The sequence below is a fragment of the Mauremys mutica genome, chromosome 1 (genome assembly GCF_020497125.1).
Source record: "Mauremys mutica isolate MM-2020 ecotype Southern chromosome 1, ASM2049712v1, whole genome shotgun sequence".
Classification (NCBI taxonomy): Eukaryota; Metazoa; Chordata; order Testudines; family Geoemydidae; genus Mauremys; species Mauremys mutica.
In genome coordinates, this window is record NC_059072.1 from 112,288,108 (window position 1) to 112,310,025 (window position 21,918).

General features: G+C 48.1%; 1 protein-coding gene across 1 annotated transcript in view; it reads left to right on the forward strand.

Moving 5' to 3' along the window:
- Window positions 1-21,918, forward strand: part of WNT5B (Wnt family member 5B) — a 107,955-nt gene that overhangs the window by 78,515 nt on the left and 7,522 nt on the right. Inside the window, exons 3-5 of the mRNA XM_044991297.1 lie at window positions 8,031-8,179; window positions 8,897-9,144; window positions 18,715-19,007. Of these exons, the coding sequence (XP_044847232.1) occupies window positions 8,031-8,179; window positions 8,897-9,144; window positions 18,715-19,007 (690 nt within the window). The remainder of the gene's footprint in view (window positions 1-8,030; window positions 8,180-8,896; window positions 9,145-18,714; window positions 19,008-21,918) is intronic.

A 21,918-nucleotide genomic window follows, 5' to 3' on the forward strand; every position in this document is an offset into this window, starting at 1 on the left:
TTAATACAAATTATGGAACAAAACTCAGTTGAGATATGTGAACAGAAACATGGGATGTAGTTCTGTGAGATTCTGGGAAGTGTTCAATGTCCTCAGCACCTACTGACTTCAGTGGGAGTTAAAGGTCTTGAGCACCTTACAGGATCAGGGTCAGAAATCACCACTTGATGGTCATCCAGCATGTTCCTCTTGTTTGACCTGTTCTTGAATCTCTGCAGAGAAGGTGCATCACCTTGGGGAAGCTATTTCACTGCCCAGTTGCTCCTACTGTTAAGAACGTTGCCCTAGTATCTAGCCTAATCTTAAATGGGGACTGTTATACTTGCTTTCATGCCAAAATTTGAGTTTACATTTCTGTATTCTCTTGCAAATATTGTGGCTATCACTAACCCTCTAGCAGAGCAGGGAGCTGCATTCCTTACACAGCTTGAGGGACTGATGATATCAACTGTTGCAGGTGAAACATCAGCTCTGAACTCAGGTGTTGGCAGGCAAGTAAAAGAAGAAAATATTTTCCATGTTGCTTTCGTTCTAATGTAATGTGTTTTCCCTTTCAAGTGTTTAATCCTCCATATAAATTTAGCACTTGTGAAAGAGCCTTGGGGACTGGACTCTTTTGTGCACAGAACACATATAGCATTGGGCAGCAGCAGTGAATGCTTCCCCAACCCTGTCCTATCTTATGTTTCAACCCTGACTTGATGTATCTCCTGTTGGGTGAGAGGGGAGTTCTGAAGCCCTCTGAAGAGGGGTTAATTAGTACAAATTGAGGTGGTTTTTGTGAGTGGAAATTGGATTGTGACACCAAACTTATGTCAAATCACCAAACAGCCATCAAATGATAATATTTTGTCTTTTAAAATGTGTAGTGTTCAGTAATTTTTAGACCAGGGGTAGGCAACCTATGGCACGCGTGCCGAAGGCGGCACGTGAGCTGATTTTAAGTGGCACTCACACTGCCCGGGTCCTGGCCACCGGTCTGGGGGGCTCTGCATTTGAATTTAATTTTAAATGAAGCTTCTTAAACATTTTAAAAACCTTATTTACTTTACATACAATAATTTAGTTATATATTATAGACCTATAGAAAGAGACCTTCTAAAAACGTTAAAATGTATTACTGGCATGCAAAACCTTAAATTAGAGTGAATAAATGAAGACTCGGCACACCACTTCTGAAAGGTTGCCGACCCCTGTTTTACTGTCCATAAACATTTTATTACTAATTTACAATCTTAAATGATTTATTCGTTTAAGTAGAAGAAACTAAGAAGGTTCTGAGTCCATGCTTAAAGCTGATATGCTGCTCTCCCAAAAACCAGGGAGTTCTCTCAGTAATAGGAATAACAAAGTCCAAAGTGTGGGCAAAATGTGCCCCATCCAGCTCACATGTGTCTAGTCCAGTATTTCTGAGTCAGGTCTTCTACTGGACCCAACATAAAACTGTGGTCTAGAAGACTGAGCACAGAGATGGGAATTAGGTGACCGGGGACCTCGTTCTCTGGGGAATACCTCGAACATAAGGGGTTCCCAGGATGGTGTACAGCTGCCAAAATGATTCTGTGCTGTCTCCCCTTCCCAGCCCCTGACATTGAGGACATGGCTAGAATTTACTGAGCTCTGCTTTTCTTAGGTAGTGGGCAGCTCAAGGAGAATGTTACAGTTACAGCAGCCCTGAAGTTGCTTTAATTTAAGCAGGAGGCTGGGCAGGCCCCAAGCAAGGCCAGGAACTTGGTAAGAGCAAAGGTGTTTTAAAGCTACTTTGCCTGCCACCCTAATTCCCGTGCATGGCACAGGAATGAAGGAACAGGCTATTGAGTTTAATCCTGACTTGCTGTGTGACCTTAGGCAAGTCACTTAGCTGCTCTTTGCCTCAGTTTCCCCATTTGTAGAAGACGATTTTCCCACCTTTTTAAATGCTTTGAGGTCTGGGAAGAAGGTGTCATGTAAGTGTTAAGTGATTTTTTTTTTTATTACTGCTTTATTACCATGCACTTCTCTGGCTTCAACATGGCTGATCCAGCCTATTATCGGGTCCTTTTCTGATTGCTTTTAACAAACATGTTTTCTCACCATTCTCTTTCCCTGGTTATGCACCTCAGACAGCTGTCACAGGGTATGCTGAGTCTGGCAGGTATATCTTGGCATTTTCTGGACTGTATCTGACCTTAATGACAGTGAAACTAAATAACACTGACCAGAGGAAGTATGGAAAAGAAGAAGGTTAAAGTTGCAGCAAGGTAACAAGGAAAGGAAATGTGGATGTGCCAGAGGGGCTGACAAGTGCTGAGATGCAGAAAAAGGTAGCATATGAGCACTTAAAAAGATAAAATACTACAGTGCACAAGTACCAAAGGAGACAAGAAGCAGTGTGAGCTGGAGGAGTCTGGCAAGAATAATAGCCCCTTTCTCTGGAAATGGAGAGATTGTGTGGAGAAGCAATTTAACAAGGCAAGGAACGCTACAAGACAGCCAGACATGGAGGATCTGTGTCTGGGAATATTTTCAACAGATTTTTATAATACCTTGGTAAAACCCCAGCTGGAGCAGAAATAATGCAGTCAGCTCTCGTTGCTGTTCAGTTAATAATAATTAAAGACAAGACAAAACAACAAACTTAGCGTTCAAAAGATTTATAATGAAGAATCCACTTAGGCCCAAGGAGCTGGAAGTTCAGTAACAATAGCTAAAGAGTATCAGCGGGGTAGCCGTGTTAGTCTGGATCTGTAAAAGCAGCAAAGAGTCCGGTGGCACCTTATAGATTAACAGACGTATTGGAGCATGAGCATTCGTGGGTGAATACCCACTTCGTCCGATGCATGACGTGCATCCGGCAAAGTGGGTATTCACCCACGAAAGCTCAAGCTCCAATACGTCTGTTAGTCTATAAGGTGCCACAGGACTCTTTGCTGCCAATAGCTGAAGAGTTCAACTTCAGCAAGGTTGGATGAAGACTGCAGCCCAACACAAGGTGGAGGAATAAAAGGTGATTTCGAATTCTGGCTAGTGGAGACACTTTGGCCTTGGGAAATGTAAAAAAACCCAACCTCTCCACTGGTTCTAACATCAGTTCAGTTGAATTGATGGTAGCAACAAGGCTCTTGAGCGCCCTTAGCTAAAATGGCAGTAAAAATAAATCTGGCTGCTGGAGTCTATGGCTCTAGGGCCACCTGTGGTGCCTCTCTTAACAGAACCTAGGAATTCTCTCTACAGACACAGAAGTTAGAGCACTCCTTATGGCTACATGAAGTACTCCTGCCAGACAATGGACCCAGAGCTCCCCTTTTGGGCTAGGAGGTGAGGCTCTTTTCCACAGTAATGGAACCATTGCTGGATCTTTGTTTCCTGAGGCTCTGTTTATATGAATCTTTTTTTTAATTCCTGATGGATAAGTGGGCTCATGCCCATCCTGGGAGGAAGGATCCATTTAGACAGCAGTAAATGCTCCTGGATGCATTGGACATCGTGAGCACTTAGAAACAGGAATTGCTCCAGAGTCAAGTTGTGAGAATAAACAGGAGCTTGAAAGGGGCTCTGATTGCAAAGGGAGGAATGTATGTCCAGTCCCGCCCAGTCTGGAGGAAACTGGACAAGAAGCAGGAATGATGATCACACAAGTTGCAGCAGAAAGAGACTTAAAACTTCTTTCAGTGTTTGGTTTACAACATTTGATAAAGTGTCACACTTGGGACCTCCCCAAGTAAAAAGCAAGGATCAGAAGATTGTAGGGGTAGCTTTTTGGATTTGTCAGGTCTGATTTCAGTGTCGCCTGGGTCAGGATTCAACTTTCCTATAGTATGTATCAAATCTTAGCAGATTCTCTCATGGACACCCCTCTTCTAGTTGTGATCACACAACATCCCTCATGCAAATACGCCAATAATAGGAAAGTGGTGATGGATCTTTGATAGATCGTATTGAATGAAATAAGGCTACAGTGTTCAAACTAGGATGCCTAAAATTAAGTCAATCCTTATTTGGTCCCTCTGAAAATCAGGGCACTTATCCGAGTGCCTAAATATTAATATAGGGGCCAGCTTTAGAAATGCAGGTTTAAAAAATGTAGCACAAGATTCTTAAAAGAAGTTTGCAGTAAAGGCCCTAGAGACATCTTTAGAAGCAGCTGGCAGTAAGGAAGTGAAATAGCACAATGTGACCTAACAGCTCTTTGCAGACCACCACCCAACTTCTCTGCAGGCCACAGTTTGGGAGCTGCTTGCCTAGGCTGAGCTATTCAACAAAACCTCATCTGCTATTAGCACTTTAGCTGAGGCCATAAACACAGTCACTATAGAAGTTATTTGTGGGATCTGAAGGAGGAATCACTTTCACAATTCACATTTTAACTCTACAGAGATTACCACACTACAATGACAGTCATTAGCAGCAGAATCCACCTGGAATCCTGTTGCAGGGTTTCTTGCACCTTTCTCTGAAGCATTTGGTGCTGTCCACTGTCGGTGACAGGATAGTGGACTATGGACCAGTGGTCTGACCCAGTATGGCAATTTCTATGTTCCTATGCTTCAAAATGAGATCACTGCTTTGCTTTGCTTCGCTTTGCTTTGCTGTCAGCTAGTATCCATTGAGATGCTGCTGGGAAATTGCAGGATATTTCACTGTGATATGTCATCATCAGCTTTGTTAAAACTTTTCTTTATTAACAATTATTTAATTAATAATGAATACTTTGTAGGTCTATTCAAGGATTTAAAAGACTTTACAAACTTTAATGAGTTAAGCCTCACAGTTCTACTGTGCAAAAGATTAAGCCACAGGCCCAAAGTCATAGATGAAGCCTGTGGTAAGTAGCTCCACAGTTGTGCCTTGGATTTCTATGGCTCTGCACATGTACACTTTTTCACAGAGGTTCATACTACTCCATTCCCACATTCTTAGCAGGAAGAATCAAGAGGATGGCTTGTGGGGAGCTGACAGCTTACTCCACTCCCAGATTTTTCCAGCACAGGGCTCTATAGGAAGTATTGGCTATGAGTAAACTGACAGTTACTCCTTTCCCAGCACGAGTCATTTATTTACTACAGTATGGTACAAATCCTTGTTGTTTCCCTTATCTGTCTTTTTTTTTTAAGTTCTCCCCTCCTTCTGCCTCTGTTGCTAAGGGGGGACTTCACTTATAATAGGCAGTCTCTCCTCCACTTAGGAAGAAGGGCTCGTATACCTGAGGCTGTCTGGAAACCTTTGGGTGACATCACACCACCTCTGTGCAGATTCATCGTTTGTCATGGAAAAACCATCCACCCCCTCACAACTTCCTTCCTCCCCAGACTGGAAAGAGAAACTGTCCATTTTGCCATCACTGACAAAAACAGTCCTGAAAAACACCCCCACTCCCACAGCCCACTCCAACACACACAAGTAGGAGGAGGGAAGAGGTATAAGACGTGAATAATGTAGTCCTGTTTTCTTCAGACATGGATCCTGCTGTGCCTGGGCAGCGTGGCTTGCCTCTCTTCTGGGATCTGGGTCACACAAGGCCTTTTTGTCCTGAGGCTAATTCTGGCGCTGGCAGCCTCACATCTGCCTGCCAGGTGAGACAGGTCACCAGCTGCAGGTAGAGCACATCTGGACTGTGGAGTAAGCGAAGCCTGGTACAAACAAACACAGCAACTTCACCGTAGCAGGCGATAGGAATTTGGGTTAACCCCCCCCCCCCCACCAAAACCCTTGGGTGGAATGAGCTGCTGAGTCTGGTGATTAATGTCCCTGCTGGTGTTTATGAGGCTGTATGAAAGGCAGGTAACTTGCAGAGCTTGGACCGTACACGTTTCTGGCACAACTTGACAGTCACTGGAGGGGAGCGGCAGGCTGACCTTTCAAACTCACTGCAGCAGAACCACCGCCACCTGCGCTCCTCTGGAGCTGGCAGGCCGGAAGAGGAGGACGTGGTTGGGGGCGTAGGAGTCTGTCTGTGGGTGTCCTCCACTGGGGCTGGGAAGGGATAGAGAAGCGCGAGTGGAGGGGCGGGCTAGGCGTGGGCTGAGACAGGGCTGTGTGTGGAACTAGGCAGAGGGCGTCGGGGGTGGCGATTTCTGGTTCCCTCCCCTTTGCGAGATGGCGGGGGGGGGGGGGAGAAGGATTTGTTAGCAGGTCTGTTAGCGGGTTGGGGGGGGTGCGAGTGGGGGGGGCAGTGGGGGCGGCGAGCAGGGCCGATGAGCGGACAGGAGTGGGGGGGATGGCGGGGGGGGGAGGGGGGAGTGCGGTGTTTGCCTTGGCTACCTGAGGAGTGAGTGGAGCTGGGAGCGGGTGAGGATCTGTCTGGTTATTCCTGCCGCAGAGCTGCCTGGTCCCCGGGGTAGCAGGGGATGGCAAAGGATGTTTGGACAAGAGGAGCCTTTGAAGCTGTTTTCTCGTTCCTCTTCTCCGGACCGGCTCCCCTCCTCCCCCCTATAAAGTCATTAGGCTCTGGTGCCAGCCCTATCTCTGCTCCATCTCTAGCTGTTCCAGCCAGTGCATTCACAGGCCTCCTGCCCTGGGGGAAGGGGATTGGGGGGTATTATATGGGGTCCTTTTGAACGGGAGGGCTATTTTCGGGAGGAGGGGGGGGGGGGCTGTTCATTTGCTGCCGTAGAGGCCAGATCATTTCCGAAGCGGCTCTGCATGACAAAGGGCAAGGAGCGAGTTTCTCCCTTTGATCTGCCCCCCTGCCAACCCCACACACCTGCCTGTGCGCCCTCCCCCAGCAAACAGATACCCGAGGAAGAACTACCGTGAGGAGGGGGCTGTCTCTGGATCCCCACCTCTGGACTGGGGCTAAGTAACTTGGAGAGACTCTCGGATTCAGTGAGGGGGGCAGAAAAAAGGAAGAGACAGTAGCGTGCGTGGGTCCAGGGGTATTGCCTCTGGGGGTGCATTTCTGCATGACTGGTGCCTGGGACACCGGGGGTTGTCACTCTGTATCTATGGGGGTATTATCGCTGGAGAATATGAATGTCAAGGAGAGAGGCACCCTTGGGATGGGGGTGGTGGGGGTCTTAGGTATCGGTGCCCCTTAGGTGCTGTCCTGTCCACCCCCCACCCCTCTCTGCAGCGCTTCACACTGAAAAGCAACGAGTCTGGGCGGGTGAAGGGCTGCAGGTTTCCACTGTTAGATCCAGCTCTGTCCCATCCACTTCTGGAACAGAGGTTTGGGCAGCAGCCGGTTCCTTTGCAGTCAGCCTGGGATGGGATCAGACCCTTTGCCCCAGTGACTCCTGTGTCCCAGAAGGAGCTTCATCATTACACCTGCGACTGCAAAAAGGTCTCAGGCCAGGTCTTTCCCTCTGGGGTTATTACAACTCCCAGCGCCTTCTGTTCGACCCGGGAAGGGGCCCCTGGAGGGGTCTTGCTTGCGTCAGGGCGGAGAAAGACCCGAGTAAGAGGGGCCTGCATGAGTCACTCTTCCCCCACCAGCGTTAGCCGCATTAGCAGCTCTTTTTTGCCCTTCGCTCTGCAGGCTCTCCTAGTTGCCCTCATTCCTGGAAGATCTCCGGGCGGCTGGCTAGGTGGGAGGGCTGGATCGCACGCTACTGTGCCCGTAAAGAAGGGGTGGGGATGTTAGGGTAGCTATGTACAAAAATGGGGAGGGGGCTGCTGGTTTTCTCTCCTTTCCCTCTCCTTCACCCTCTCCCAGCTCACGCTGCCCCTTCCTTTTCTCTCTCCTCACACTCCCTCGTCCTTCCCTTCGCAGGGCTCTTCCGTCTCCTCCCATCCCCAAGTGTCACTAGCTGACAAGCCCTGGAAGTGTGCATTCCCAGGGACCCTGGCGTGCGGACCAATCAAAGGCAGATGGACCCTCATAAAAGCCCTGCAGGTCCCGGAGTGCTGCTGGCCGGTCACTGGGGAAGGGAGCAGGGCGGGGGAGGGGTCTGCAGGCAGGGCTGGCTGTGCGCAAGGGGTCCCGCCCGGAGAGCTTTGGAGCAGAGAGAAGTGGGAGGGGGCGCTCGGCTTCCCTGGAGCAGGACCCTGATGTGATCCCCGCACGCCCGTTGGACTCAGGCCCCTCTCTGGGGTTGCTCGTTGTTTTGCAGGGAGCCTTGTCTTGGAGCCTGTCGGTTCAAGGGCTCTTCCAAGGGCGCCGGAGCCGGGAAAAGCGCACTATGACCGGGACGAGGCTGCTGCTCACCGTCGCTCTCCTCTGCAGCGGCACCCAGCTCCTGGCGGACGCGAATTCCTGGTGGTGAGTCTCAAGTCACTGCTTTCCATTCGTTGTCCTCCTTTGGGGTGCAGGTGATTTTCCAGTGTAGGGAAGTGGGACTTTGCAGCCCGCTAGGGGAGTCAGGGCTGCTCTTCCCCCGGACTTCGGGGGCTTTGTGCCCATGTTCGAGTGAAAATCGGCGGGTTTCGTGGTTTTCTTGCTGTACCTGCAAGAAGTCTCCAGATCCGCCCCCTCCCGCCTTGGAAAGAAACCCATGTCCCTTCCCCACCCAATTCTGCTTGAGAGAATTTCCGGGATCTCGGCTGGTTGCCTCTCTGCGGTAAAGCCCACGCGAAAGGATCGTTAAGGTTTCCTATTAATTGTCCAACTCTCGACAAACCCCTCTCCTAGGAGAGGAAAATGTCCCGAGTTGGAGGCAGCGCTTACTGGCAGTTCATAGAAACGGATTAACTCTTTTTTTTGTGTGTGCAAAGCCTCAGCGCATCGCCTTCCCCATCCCGAGTGTCTCTTTATGTTTTAACTCAGGTTACAAACGCGCTGTTTGTTCCTGCCAAAGCCTTGGAAAAGATTAGCATCTGGTAGAGCCGTACCAGAGATCTGCCCAGCCTCAGCCCTTGGCTGGCAGGAAGGTGCTGGCACGGACTCCCGATTAGGCCTGGAGACACTCCGAGATCGGAACTGGCTGATTACTTTTTTGGTCCCTTCCCTCCCCTTTTTTGATGTTTTTTCTCATTCCAGGTCTTTGGCGATGAACCCAGTTCAGAGACCTGAGATGTACATTATCGGAGCCCAGCCTGTGTGCAGCCAACTCCCCGGGCTCTCCCCAGGCCAGAGGAAGCTCTGCCAGCTCTACCAGGAACACATGGTGTACATCGGAGAAGGAGCCAAAAATGCCATCAAGGAGTGCCAGTACCAGTTCCGGCAGAGGAGGTGGAACTGCAGCACAGTGGACAATACCTCTGTCTTTGGCAGGGTAATGAAAATAGGTAAGGGTGGCAGCAGAGGCAGGATGGGGAGCGGGTGCCTGGGAGGCTGTTGCCTATACTCATGGCGATGTCGAGCAAGGCTGGTCTGTTCAAATACACTTTTAGCAGCAGGGCCACCCATTAGCGGAGGTTCGAAATCCGCATTGAACGAACCGTTTCCATTTCCTGAAATGCGCGTGCTTCTTAATTGAGCAGGGAGCGCAGAAGCCCTCGCGTCCAGCCACCTCTCTCCGTTCGCGCTTGGCCAGGGGCACCGGCCTGGAAGGCCTCCCCTCGCCCATTGAACGCCGTAATGCGGAGCTGGGGTTTGGAGGGGGGGTGTGTGATTGTGTTTATTGATCGGGGAGGGTGGCGAGGGAAGAGGATAAAAGCAGTAACCGCCGATCCAGGTTGACGTCCCCAGAGCCCCCGGTTACAGGGAGCGCAGCCCTGCTAAGCGGGGCGATGTGCGCTCCCTGCGTGGGAGCCCTTGTTTACCTGGGAGGGAGGTTTGGACAATTCCTACCCCGCTGGCGGTAAGAGGCGCATTGACGGGCCATTGCCGCGCTTGAATCGAGGTGTGACCTGGGGACATTGTCCCCGCTCCTTTTGAAATGCAATCCCCCGATGGCACGGCCCTGAGAAATCCGGGCGCAGTTTGATGTGTCCGACCGCCAGGACAATAAAGAGAAGGTGTTAAAATGGGAGTAGGCCACCCCCCACCATCCCGCCCCTTTTAGTCAGGACGCTTCCCACCCCCACCCACCAAGCCAATTATTTACTATTGAATGACCCATGCAGCACTAGCCCCCCCACCCCCAATGATGGGCTCAGGGATACCATTGAATGGCGCATGGCGTGAATCCTCGGTCTTCAGCACCCGAGGCCTGGGAGTGGAGATTCCTAGCGAGGCTCCCTTGGACGCGGCCCGGGGATCAATACATGAAACTTTAGCTTCTCCTTGCACCGCGAGCAGCCCGCGTGTCTCTGCTCTGAAGCAGCAGGCTCCGTCCCACGGCTGCAGAGCGCAGGGGCCGCCGGCGGAGCTTTGCGCTGACAAACTCAGTCACCGCGCTGGAGGGTTGGTCACTGTCACTGAGCCTGCAGATTCCCAACCCTGTCAAGCCCCAGCGACTTCTCTCTCGCCGTCCAGCCCCCTCACATTCCTCTGCCTCTCCCGGACACACCCCTTCTGATTCCCCCTCCCTGACTCGTACTTTCAGCCTCCCACACCGCTCTCCTGAACATACCCAGGGCCATATGCACGTTCCTGTGCTCCTCCCGAAGGAGAGTGAGGGGATGTTGCCAAGGCCAAAAGTATATCTATCTATCTATCTATGTATCAATCATCTAGCTGCCAGAGGGAGAGATAGATGACAAATTCATGGAGGATAGGGCCATCAATAGCTATAGCCAAGATGGTCAGAGTGACAACTGCATGCTCCAGGTGTCCTTATATCTCCAACTCCCAGAAGTAGGGACTGGCTGACAAGGGATGGACATGGATCACTCAATAATTTCCCTGTTTTGGTCATTACCTCTGAATCATCTGGCACTGGCCACTGTCGGAAGACTGGGCTAGATGGACCATTGGTCTGACCCAGTATGGCCGTTATTATGTTCTTGAGTCACTGGGTGGGAAACAATTCCACAGGAACAAAGGCTCAGGAAGTGTCCCATGTAGCGAGGGATTCCCTTCCCCTTCAGTACCTCTCCACCCATCACAGTTTTGTCCATGAGTTAGGAGACAAGTCCAAACCTGGGTGGGGAAGCAGAGTGAACAAAAGGGAAGCAAGAGCCAGAGGTGAAGGAAAAGGGGGTCAATGGATGAACAGAGGACATAGGGAGGGTGGGGGTTATGTAGGGAAAGGAGCCAAAATGAAATGGAGAAGGGGTAGAAACAGAGAAAGGCCCTTTCAATTACAATGATCCTGGTAACTTTGCCCACTCTTTGGTTTTGGTGGTAAAACAGTGGTGGCCTGTGTGAGTGTCTAGTGTGGGCGTGGTGGTAGGTGTCTCTGATGGCTATGGTGTTTGTGGTGGCAGTATTGGTGTAGATGTTTCTGCTAGTTATGGTATGGGTGGTGGTGGGTGCCTGTGGTAGAGAGGGTGTGTTTATGCGTGGGGGTGTGCATGTGCATGTGTGTCTAGTTGTGTGTGTGTGGTGGTGGCTGGTGGGGACATGGTTTGTGGTGTGTCCACTATTTAAAAATTTAACTTCTAATACAGATATTTGAACCTGCCCCCTCTGTACCTCGTTCCTGGTATATTCTCATGAGAGTGCACACTCAGATACAAAATGAAAACACTAGAATGGCAAGAAAAGTGATATAGGTGTTGCAAAAGTTTACAAATCTATAAATCTGAGGTCTCTCTTGCACAGGACTGGGTTTCACAATGTCATGAGTTTTATGATAATTCATCATCATTGTCTATTACTGAGGTTATGTCTACACTACACTATACTTACATTAGTGTAGCTGCACTGATGCAGCTGTGCCGCTGTAGTGCATCTGGTGAAGACGCTCTATGCCGATGGGAGCGCGCGTTCCTGTCAGCATGATTACTCCACTTCTGTGAGAGGTGGAAGCTGTGTCAGTGGGAGAGCATCTTCTGCTGACATAGCACTGGTGTGGTCAGCGCTTAGGGTGCTGTAACTTGCATCACTCGGGGTGTGTGTTTGTCTTTTTCACACCCCTGAGCTAGGTAAGTTAGATCAACTTAAGGGGGGGGGTGTAGACTTGCCCTTTGTCAGTGACAAGCTGCTACATAGGGTGATGTTATTGCTGCTGTCTCTCTTCTCCTAGGCTTAGGCACAGATCTTTTGGATTGATTTTTTATTTAATGTCTTCTGTAATTTCAGATAATTTGAGGAAATATGTTTTTGATATTGGAGTAGAAATCAAGCCATTTCAATCTCTTCTGTAGCATGTTGGTGTAAAGTCATTCTTCTCTGAGTTTGTGGTTTTATCCCATTTTTAACCTGTAGGCTTCAATTCTGTATTGCATCCTGGTTCCTTTATGCTGTTCCAGTGGCATAACGGGGCTGGAAACCAGATGCATTTCCTCACTGGGGAATATCCCCAGTGGTGGTACAGAGCATGTCAGAGTCTGGGGAGAGGAGAAGGGATAAGTAATAGGAGAAAGAGGGTCTGGCCAGAATGCTCCAATGGTTCTGGTCTGTCAGCCGGCAATCAGGGCATAAATTAAAGAAGACCCAAGCATTGTTCTAGGTTATGCTGGGGGCTGCCCATAAGCACCCAAATCCAGGAAGTACATCTGTTGTGTGAAGGCAGCTTTTCCCCTCACCCTCTAAGACTACACCAAGCACAGTTTGGCCACAGCTTAGGGCTTGGCTACACTTACAAATTTGCAGCGCTGCAGCAGGGTGTGAAAACACACCCTCTCCAGCGCTGCAAATTGCGGCGCTGCAAAGCGCCAGTTTGGTCACCCAGCGCTGTCCGTTATTCCCCACAGGGAGGTGGAGTATGGACAGCGCTGGGACAGCTCTCTCCCAGCGCTGGCGCTTTGACTACACTTAGCGCTTCAAAGCGCTGCCGCGGCAGCGCTTTGAAGTGCTAAGTGTAGCCACAGCCTTAGAATGGTAGGCCCTGGTTTACGGTTACTTGAGCTATGTCTACACTAGAGAGCTTACATCAGCGCAGCTGTACTGATGCAGCTGTGGCGCTGTAAGATTTCTTATGTAGACACTCTCCCCTTGGCATAATTAATCCATCCCCAACAAGCAGCGGTAGCTATGTTGGTGGGAGAAGCTCCCGCGGACATAGCACTGTGCACACTACCACTTATGCCAACATAATTTATGTCACTCAGGGGGTGGAATATTCACATCCCTGAACAACATGAATTTTGCCAACATAAGTGGTAGTGTAGACATAGCCTTGATCTATGTTTAGTAAGTCTGCCTTAGTTTTGTATATTTTACAGTGGTAAGGCAGTCTGCTAGCATGCAGATTTTGTTCAGGGATGTGTAGCACTTTAACTGGTTGTGTTATATTTGTTTTTCTAAGTGACTGTTTCTTTGAGTATTGTTATAGGTTTTGGTCTAGTCTAGTCTGGCAAAGAGCAATTTCTGATTACTGAAGTACAGAAATTGCCCTTCAAATATTGGTCCCTGCCCTATAATAGAGATTTCATATATTCTTAAGGCTGCATTTCTTAAAGGGGAGGATAAAGAAACATATAATGTAATGTAAAGAATTTACTACTGGGAGTATCTTCTGAGAGGAAACCATATTCTGTTCCCACCCCAATCCAGTCATTCTCTCCTGACTGGGCTGTCCCAAGTCATCCAGTTGAGCCCTATAATTTCTAGAGCTGGTTGAAAAATGATATGTTCCGTGAAAAATGTCTGAGTTTTTAGTTGGTTTTCCTTCCCTTCTGCCCACCTTTCTTTTCAGTGGTGACATGGAAAAAGGAAAAGGGGAGAAAAGGAAAAAGGGGTGAAAGGGAGAGAAGGGGAAAAACCAAAAGAATTTTAGTATTTAATATTTGTTATATTAATTGTCAAAATTGGAAAATGTAAGAAAAATAAACATGTTCTGCCACTGAAAAAAAAATAAGACAATTTTTCATCATAAAAATTTAGAAATACACTTTTTAACCAGCTCTCATTATCTTTTTTGCCTCACTCTTCCACCAAGTTCAGGTCTGCCTCTCCTTCCTTTCCAGGCAATCCCCTTGAAAAGAGTTGCTGGGATTGGTTCACCTTTGAGTCCAGAAAGGAGAGTCTAAAGCTCAAGTTAGCATTTTCACAATTGATGCCTACAGCCTGTCTTATCACATCCCAATAGCGCCCTTGTTTATTCCCACTGCTTTGATTGTGCAGTGGACACTGGAGGGCAGTAGAGCTCCACAGAGAAGGTACTGGAGCACTCCATTGCTAATGTCACTCAGAAGACAGACCTTAAAAACAGGGGCGGCTCCAGGCCCCAGCACACCAAGCGCGCGCTCTGCCGGTCGCCGGGAGGGCGGCAGGTGGCTCCGGTGGACCACCCCCAGGCGTGCCTGCAGAGGGTCCGCTGGTCCCACGTCTTCGGTGGAGCATCTGCAGGCACGCCTGCGGGAGGTCCACCGGAGCCACGGGACCGGTGACTGGCAGCGGCCCCTGCGGCGTGCCGCTGTGCTTGGGGCGGCGAAATGGCTAGAGCCGCCCCTGCTTAAAAACACCTAGGAAAGCAGAGAGAACCTGGGAACAGAGTATAGAGCAAATGCTGCACGGACAATCACAATACTCAGATGGCCTTGGCATGCAGACCGAGAATGGGGGATATAAAACCAGGAAGCTTAAAATGCTGTGAGGGTTTATCGCATTACTCCACATAACATTTTCTGTAACCTCTGTTCATGTTTGCTCACTTTTAATGAAAATAACTTACTAAACATGTAACATGACTCCATATCTGTGTGGAACAGAGGTACATTTGGGTCTGAAATGAGGGATAACCATTGTAATGAAGGGCAGTTGAATGGAGTGATATCAATGTACCCACGTGTGTTCACACACCACTGTGCCACACCTTACAAAAACCTCGATAGATAGATCTACATATTTGCTTTGTACTAGAGATGACCCCGGTCTAAACCTGATTGCAGCTTCATGACTGATCTGGGGTGTACCAAAACTGTAGGTCCATGCACCCCCAAACTTCAATGGGTTTGAAATCCAGCTCTGAATTTTGCAACTTAGGTTTATGTCTACTTTATACTTTCAGGACCTGGATCTTAAATATACATCAGGCAGGTGCGCCCAGGGCACTGGTGCTGTCAGACTCCTCAGCTGAATATGCTATAAAGCCTGGTCTATAGATTTTGTACCAGTATAATTATGTTGGTTAGAGGTGTGATTTTTTTTACTGATATAGTTATATAGTAAAAGCTGTTTTATCTGGCATGTTGGGGGAATAGGGAGTGCGGGTAAGTGAAAAATGCCGGTTAATTAAGAGGGAGTGAATTTGCATGTGGGAGGGGGTGTGGCACTGGGGTGCAGGAGTGGGTGTGGGTTCTGGGAGGGAGTTTGGGTGAAGGAGGGGGCTCGGGGCAGTGGGTTGGGGCACGGGATGCGCTCACCTTGGGCGGCTTCCCACAAGCGCCAACCTGTCCTGGCTGCTCCTAGATGGAGACGCGGCAGGAAGCTCTACGCACTACCTCTGCCTTCAGGCACCACCCCCACAGCTCCCATTGGCCGCAGTTTTCAGCCAATGAGAGCTGTGGAGCTAGCGCTTCCTCCTAGGAGCAGCCAGGACAGGTTGCTGCTTGTGGAGAGCCGCCCGAGGTGAGCGTCCCCCTGGATCCGGCATCATGTGCCTCAACCCGCTGCCCTGAGCCCCCTCCTGCACCAAACTCCCTCCCAGAGCCCGTGCTCCAAACTCCCTCCTGCACCCCAATCCCCTGCTGACCCCGCGCCAACCAGACTATAAACTGGAATTTCAATGAAGATCAGAAATGCCAGTTTATAGAGCTTTCTGGTTGGTGAAGTGCTGGAAGAAACAGCTTTTACTGTACCCGGTAAAACCCCTATTGTGGATATAATTATAATAACTGATATAAAAGTGCCTTATATCAGTATAGCTTATTCTCCTCTCTGTATAGGAATGAACTATACCTGTATATTAGAGAGATGATGTGTGTGAGGTAATATCTTTTAGTGGACCAACAAGCGTTGGAGCTTACACAGAGCTCTTCTTCAATTCTGTGGAAGCTTGAAAGCTTGTCTCTTTCACCAACAGAAGTTGGTCCTATAAAAGATATTACCTCACCCACCTTGTCTGTCTAATATTCTGAGACAGACAGGGCTACTGTATATTGCAGTGTTGTTGTAGCCATGCTGGTCCCAGGTTATTAGAAAGACCTGAAGAAGAGCTCTGTGTAGCTCAAAAGCTTGTCTCTTTCACCAACAGAAGTTGTTCCAATAAAAGATATTACCTCACTCACCTTCTCTCACTCCACTTGTATAAACATGTTTATACCAGTATAACTGCATCCACACTAACGGGTTGTACCATTTTTAAGCCTTATCCATACTGGTATAGTTACTCAGATACATTACAGCACAGTTGCTGCACACACCACATGCATTGTGGCGTAAATATGCTGCAGCATGGATGCTATACATTCATACAAATACTTATCTGCTGGAGGGTGGACCTCTTCCACAGCTTATTTAGTAGCTATTCCTCATCTCCTTCTGAAACAAGGAAATCAATGCAATAACAGCAGTTGACACGCTGTGTTGAACTAAGTAGAAAAACAAAAGCGAGACATAATAGCACATCTTACTTTTCCATAAGAGAAAGTGATTCTGTGAATCATTCCTACACTCCCGGAAAATGTCACAGATGACTGTACCACTGGGTTTCATGGGTGTTCTCTTTATATGGTAAGTCCTCTCCTTGTTTGCATTTCACTAGAAAATTTTCTCAACAAACCACTCTATGCAAGGGTGGTACCCCCTCACAGTCCTGCCTTTGTCTTGGGTCGTTAACCACTAAACTGGTGTTAAGTTGCTAATAATGATGGTTTCTCAGGATGTGCAAATTGGAAAAAGAGGACACCCAAATCACCAGCTCAGTCCTTCCAAGGAGGCCTGATGCATGATTTACAATGTATTCTTAAAATATCCATTTTTGGTGATACTCTAAGGGTATATCTCACTATAAGAACTACAATTGTAGTGCCATAGTGTAGACACTTACTACAGCGATGGAAGGGGGTTTTCCATCGCTGTAGTAACTCCACCTCCTTAAGAAACTGTAGTTAGGTCAATGAAAGAATTCTTCCATCCACCTTAGTTCTTAGCTGGACTTAGCTAAGGCTATGTCTACACTGCGCTTTTGTTGTTAAAACTTTTGTCAGTCAGGGCTGTGAAAAAAACACACCACAACCAACAAAAGTTTTAACAACAAAAAGTCCCGGTGTGGACAGCACTTTATCGTCCGGAGATGCTCTCCTGCTGACAAAGCTACCGCCCCTCCTTGGAGGTGGTTTTATTTTGCTGGCAGGAGAGAGCAGTGTAGACATAGCCTATGTCTCTCGGGGTGAATTTTTCACGCCCCTGAGCAACGTAGCTAGGGTGAACTAAGTTTTAGGTGTAGATCAGGCCTAATTCAGCTGAGAAAATTAGTGGGCAGTTTGATATTGGGATTTGGTACTAGTACTTTGGATCTGTAGCTCTTCAAACTTAGGTTGCTGGTGCAAATGAAGCTCAGGTAATCATTCTCTGTATCACCTGAAGGCTGTTTGGTGACATACATGGAAGACTTGGAGAGTCTCAGTTCAGTTCCTTATTTTTATATTGAGTGCTGACATTCTTGTCCATGCTGTACAATACACAGATGGAGCTATGATCCATGCCCCAAGGCATTACAATCTAAACTGGACAGACAATACAGTTAAGATACATAATTTGAGCAGAGGAAGGTGGACACCTCAAAGCAGGGAAGTTCTTAGAGGACAGGTATTCAGTTCCTCAGTTCCATTGCAACTAAGACCTTGTCTAAACGAGAAGGTTGTCGACCAGTTAATATAGGCCTTGTCTATATGGGAAAGTTTTAACAATAATATTGATATAGTTATACAGGTATGGTTATCGTTACACTAGCATAGTCCCTTGTGTGGATATTCTTACTTCGGTTTAAGAATGGCTTATTTTGGTTTAGCTTAAGCCAATTCCTAATTGACTTTAGCTAAAGTAAAATAAGGAAGGTTTTAACTGAAACAAAAGTGTCTATTCAAGGGTTCACACCAGTTTAACTAAATTGGTTTAAAATCACCTTTAGTTAAACCAGAGCAACTTTCTTGTGTAGACAAGGCTTACTTGCACTTCGTCCCCACTTATTTGCAGTCTCACCAGATAGGTCAAGAACTGAATTTTTACGGAGAGTGAATTACCCTCCCACTTCTTGCACATTCCCTCCAGGTCAGGATTAAAACACGTTGATGGATCTATGGTGGCAGGGAGAGAGCTTGGGCGGCTGCTGTTTCTTCTGTAAATTGAGGACTTTCGCTTCCAGGGTGCTTAACTGCGCAGCGCAAGCACTATTGGAATACAAATAATAAATAATAAAATTAATAATAATAATAATAACCTTTCTCTGACAGCCCCTCCACAAATATACCTCCTCCCAAAATGAGAGCACTAAATGTTTTATTTTTCACTGTGTATACCATTACCAGGAAACAACCTCAGGCCATAAAAGAGACCCCAGCTCAGGTATGTCAGAGAGCCAGGTTTGCTGTTGGTACTGGCTACACTAAAACTGCTGGGATAGGATAGTTGGTGTCTTGTGGATGGACTCCTTAAATACAAACAAAGTGAGGAATGCAAACCTATGTTATGAACAGCGCCTATTTGAATTTCCCATCCCGTCCATCTCTTATCTGCCAGTGCAGAATTGTTCCTTACAATACATTATCCCATCCTTTTCTCAACCTAATTTCAAATGTCCTGTGCCTTTGGGCTCACACCACTTTCCATTGCTATACAGTCTATTAGGTCTCCCCATGACGGGTGTTGTATTTATCAAAGGAGGTTTGTCTTTTGTTAATCTTCTCCTCCTCCTGCTCTCCCAGGTAGTCGAGAGACCGCCTTCACCTATGCCGTTAGTGCCGCTGGGGTGGTGAATGCCATCAGCCGTGCATGCCGCGAAGGAGAGCTTTCCACCTGTGGCTGCAGCCGGACAGCCCGTCCCAAGGACTTGCCCCGAGACTGGCTATGGGGTGGCTGCGGGGATAATGTGGAGTATGGCTACCGTTTCGCCAAGGAATTTGTGGATGCCAGGGAGAGGGAGAAGAACTACGCGAAGGGGTCGGAGGAGCAGGCTCGCACACTCATGAACTTGCAGAACAATGAGGCTGGTCGCAGGGTAAGCTGGATGCTGGCCCTTTCCTTTTGGTTGGAGCAGAGGCAGATCAAGAACTCATTGTGTGTTTGGGTGTCAAGTCACTCATGGGTGGTGATAAGGAACAGTATTAGTCAGTCAACTATGGGCCAGAGGATACCAGTAACTCCCTTGGTATGGTGCAGTGTCCTAGTTTCACCATTTCTTTGTAAATCCTACAGTCAAGATCAGTTTGGCACTTACAGAAGAACCTCAGAGTTATAGATGCCTTGCCTCGGGAATGGAGGTTGTCCATAACTCCGAACAAGACGTTGCGGACTTCAGCCATGGGGGAGTTGGGTCTGCAGCCGCAGGGTTGGGCAGATGTGTGTGTGTCAGGGCTCAGGGTGGGGGGAAATGGAAGGTTGGGGCTTCTGATCCTAGGGGCTGCCAGGGCTCCCAGCGGGGGGCTCAGGGCTTCTGCCCCCTGGGAACACCAGGGCTCAGAGTTGTAGACCTGGGGGGAGCACTGGGCCTTGGGGCTTCAGCCCTGCGGCTCTGTTCCAGCTTCAGCCCTGTGGGGGGCACTGGGGATCGGGGCTTCAGCCCACAAGTCCGCTCCTGATTACAGCCGGGTGCGGGGCACCAGGGATCATGGCTTCAGCCCTGTGGCTTTGTTCCTGGCTTCAACCTGGTGTGGGGGGCATGCCGGGGCTTGGGGCATCAGCCCCGCGGCTTCACTCCCAGTTTCAGCCAGGGGAGGCAGGTGTGCAGCCAGGGCTCAGGGCTTTAGCTATGGGGAGAGCGCAGGGGCTGAAACCGGTGCTCCCCACATAGCTAAAGTCCCAAGCCCTGGTGCCCCCGCCGCCCCTGAAACCGGGAGCAGAGATGCAGGACTGAAGACCCGATCCCCAACATCCCCTGTGGGGCTGAAGCTGGGAACGGAGCTGTGGGGCTGAAGCCCCGAGCCCCAGCACTCCCCCCAGTCTAAAGCCCTGAGCCCCAGTGCTCCCAAGGGTCAGAAGCCCCAAGCCCCCACTCTGGAGCCCTGACCCCCCCCCCCCGACACTGAAGCTGCAGCCCCAAGCCCCCCAATGGCTGAAGCACTGAGGCAGTACAGTATTTGCTTTTTTTTATTTTGTCTGCTCTCCTGCCTGATTGAGGACTTCTGGTTTCACAGGGTGTCCAGTAGATGGGTAAGTCCGTAATCCCACTGTTCATATCTTGAGGTTCTACTGTAGTTTTCTCTGGCCAGCAAGTGAATTAGGGCCAGTGAAGAGCTCCAAGGTGTGTCCAAAGCCTTTTGTCTGCTAAGCCACTGGATGCCATGGACATTCAGGGCCAGATCCTCAACCCTGCTAAATCAATTTTGTACTGCCCAGGCACATTTGGGGATTTGGGCCTCAGTCAGTTTTTCTTCCAACACACAACCTTACTGGGGTTGCCAAAGTGGGACCTTGGTAGTGGGGTGGGGGTAGGGGCATTCCTGTGACACTGAATTTTCTTTCACCTGTGTCATTCATAGATCCATAGCGTTTCAAGCCAGAAGGGACCTTTAGATCATCCAGTCTGTCAGAGTATTACATTTCACCCAGTTATCCCTGTACTGAGCCCAATAACTTTTGGCTGACTGAAACATAACTTGTGTTTGGCTAATGCTCATCTTCCAAAAAGGCATCCAATCTTGATCTGGAGACATCAGGAGATGGAGAATCCACCACTTCCCTTGGTAGTTTGTTCCAATGGTTAATAACCCTCACTGTTAAAATTTTGTGACTTATTTCTAATTTGAGTTTGTCTGGCTTCAGCTTCCAGTCATTGGTTCTTGTTGTGCTTTTCTCCAATAGGTTAAAGATCCTTTAGTACTCTGTATTTTCCCCCCATGAGGTACAATCTTAACAGATCAAACTCTTTAAGTCTCTTACTGTAAGGCATTTTCTTCAACCCTCACATAATTTTTATCTCTTTTCTGCACCCTCTCTAATTTTTCAACATCTCCTTTAAATGTGGACACCAGAACTGTATGCATTGTTTCAGTATTGGTCTCACCAATGCTGTATACAGAAGTAAAAGCATCTGTCTTCTCCTACTCACTATTCTCCTGTTTATATATCCAAGGATCACGCTAGCCCTCTTTGCCACAGCATTGCACTGGGAGCTCATGTTCACTTGCTTGCCCACTATGATCCCTAAATCCTTTTCCGAGTCACTGGTTTCTGGCATTCTGTAGGTATGGCCTGCATTCCTTAGTCCTAGATATAGAACTTTGCATTTTTCTGTATTAAAATGCCTTTTGTTTGAATAGCCCCGTATTACCAAGAGATCCAGATGGCTCTGTATGCGTGCCTTTATTATTTACCATTCTACCAATCTTTGTGTCATCTGTAAATTTTATCAGGAGTGTTTTTGTATTTACTTCCAGGTCATTGATGAAAACATTGAATAATGTTGGGGCTAGCACCTATCCCTGTGGAACCCACTAGAAACATAATGATTCCCATTGACAACTATTTTTTGAGATCTGTCAGTCAGCCAGTTCTTGATCCATTTAATGTATGTTCTATTGATATTATATCTTGCTAGTTTTTCAATCAGAATGTCACGCAGTACTAAGTCAAATGCCTTAGTATATTACATCTATGCAGTTACCTTTATCAACTAAACGTGTAATTTCATTAAAGAATGAAATCAGATTTGTTTGACAAGAAACCATGTTGACTGGCATTAATTGTATTCCTATTCTTTAATTCTTTATCAATGGAATTCTGTATCAGTTTTTCCATTATTTTGCCTGGGACTAATGTCCAGCTAATCCACCTTATAGTTAGTTACCCAGGTCATCCCTCTTGCTCTTTTTGAATATTGGCATAACATTAGCTCTCTTCCAGTTTTCTGGAATTTCCCCAGTATTCCAAAGTTTATTGAAAATGAACATCAGTGGGCCAGAGATCTCCTC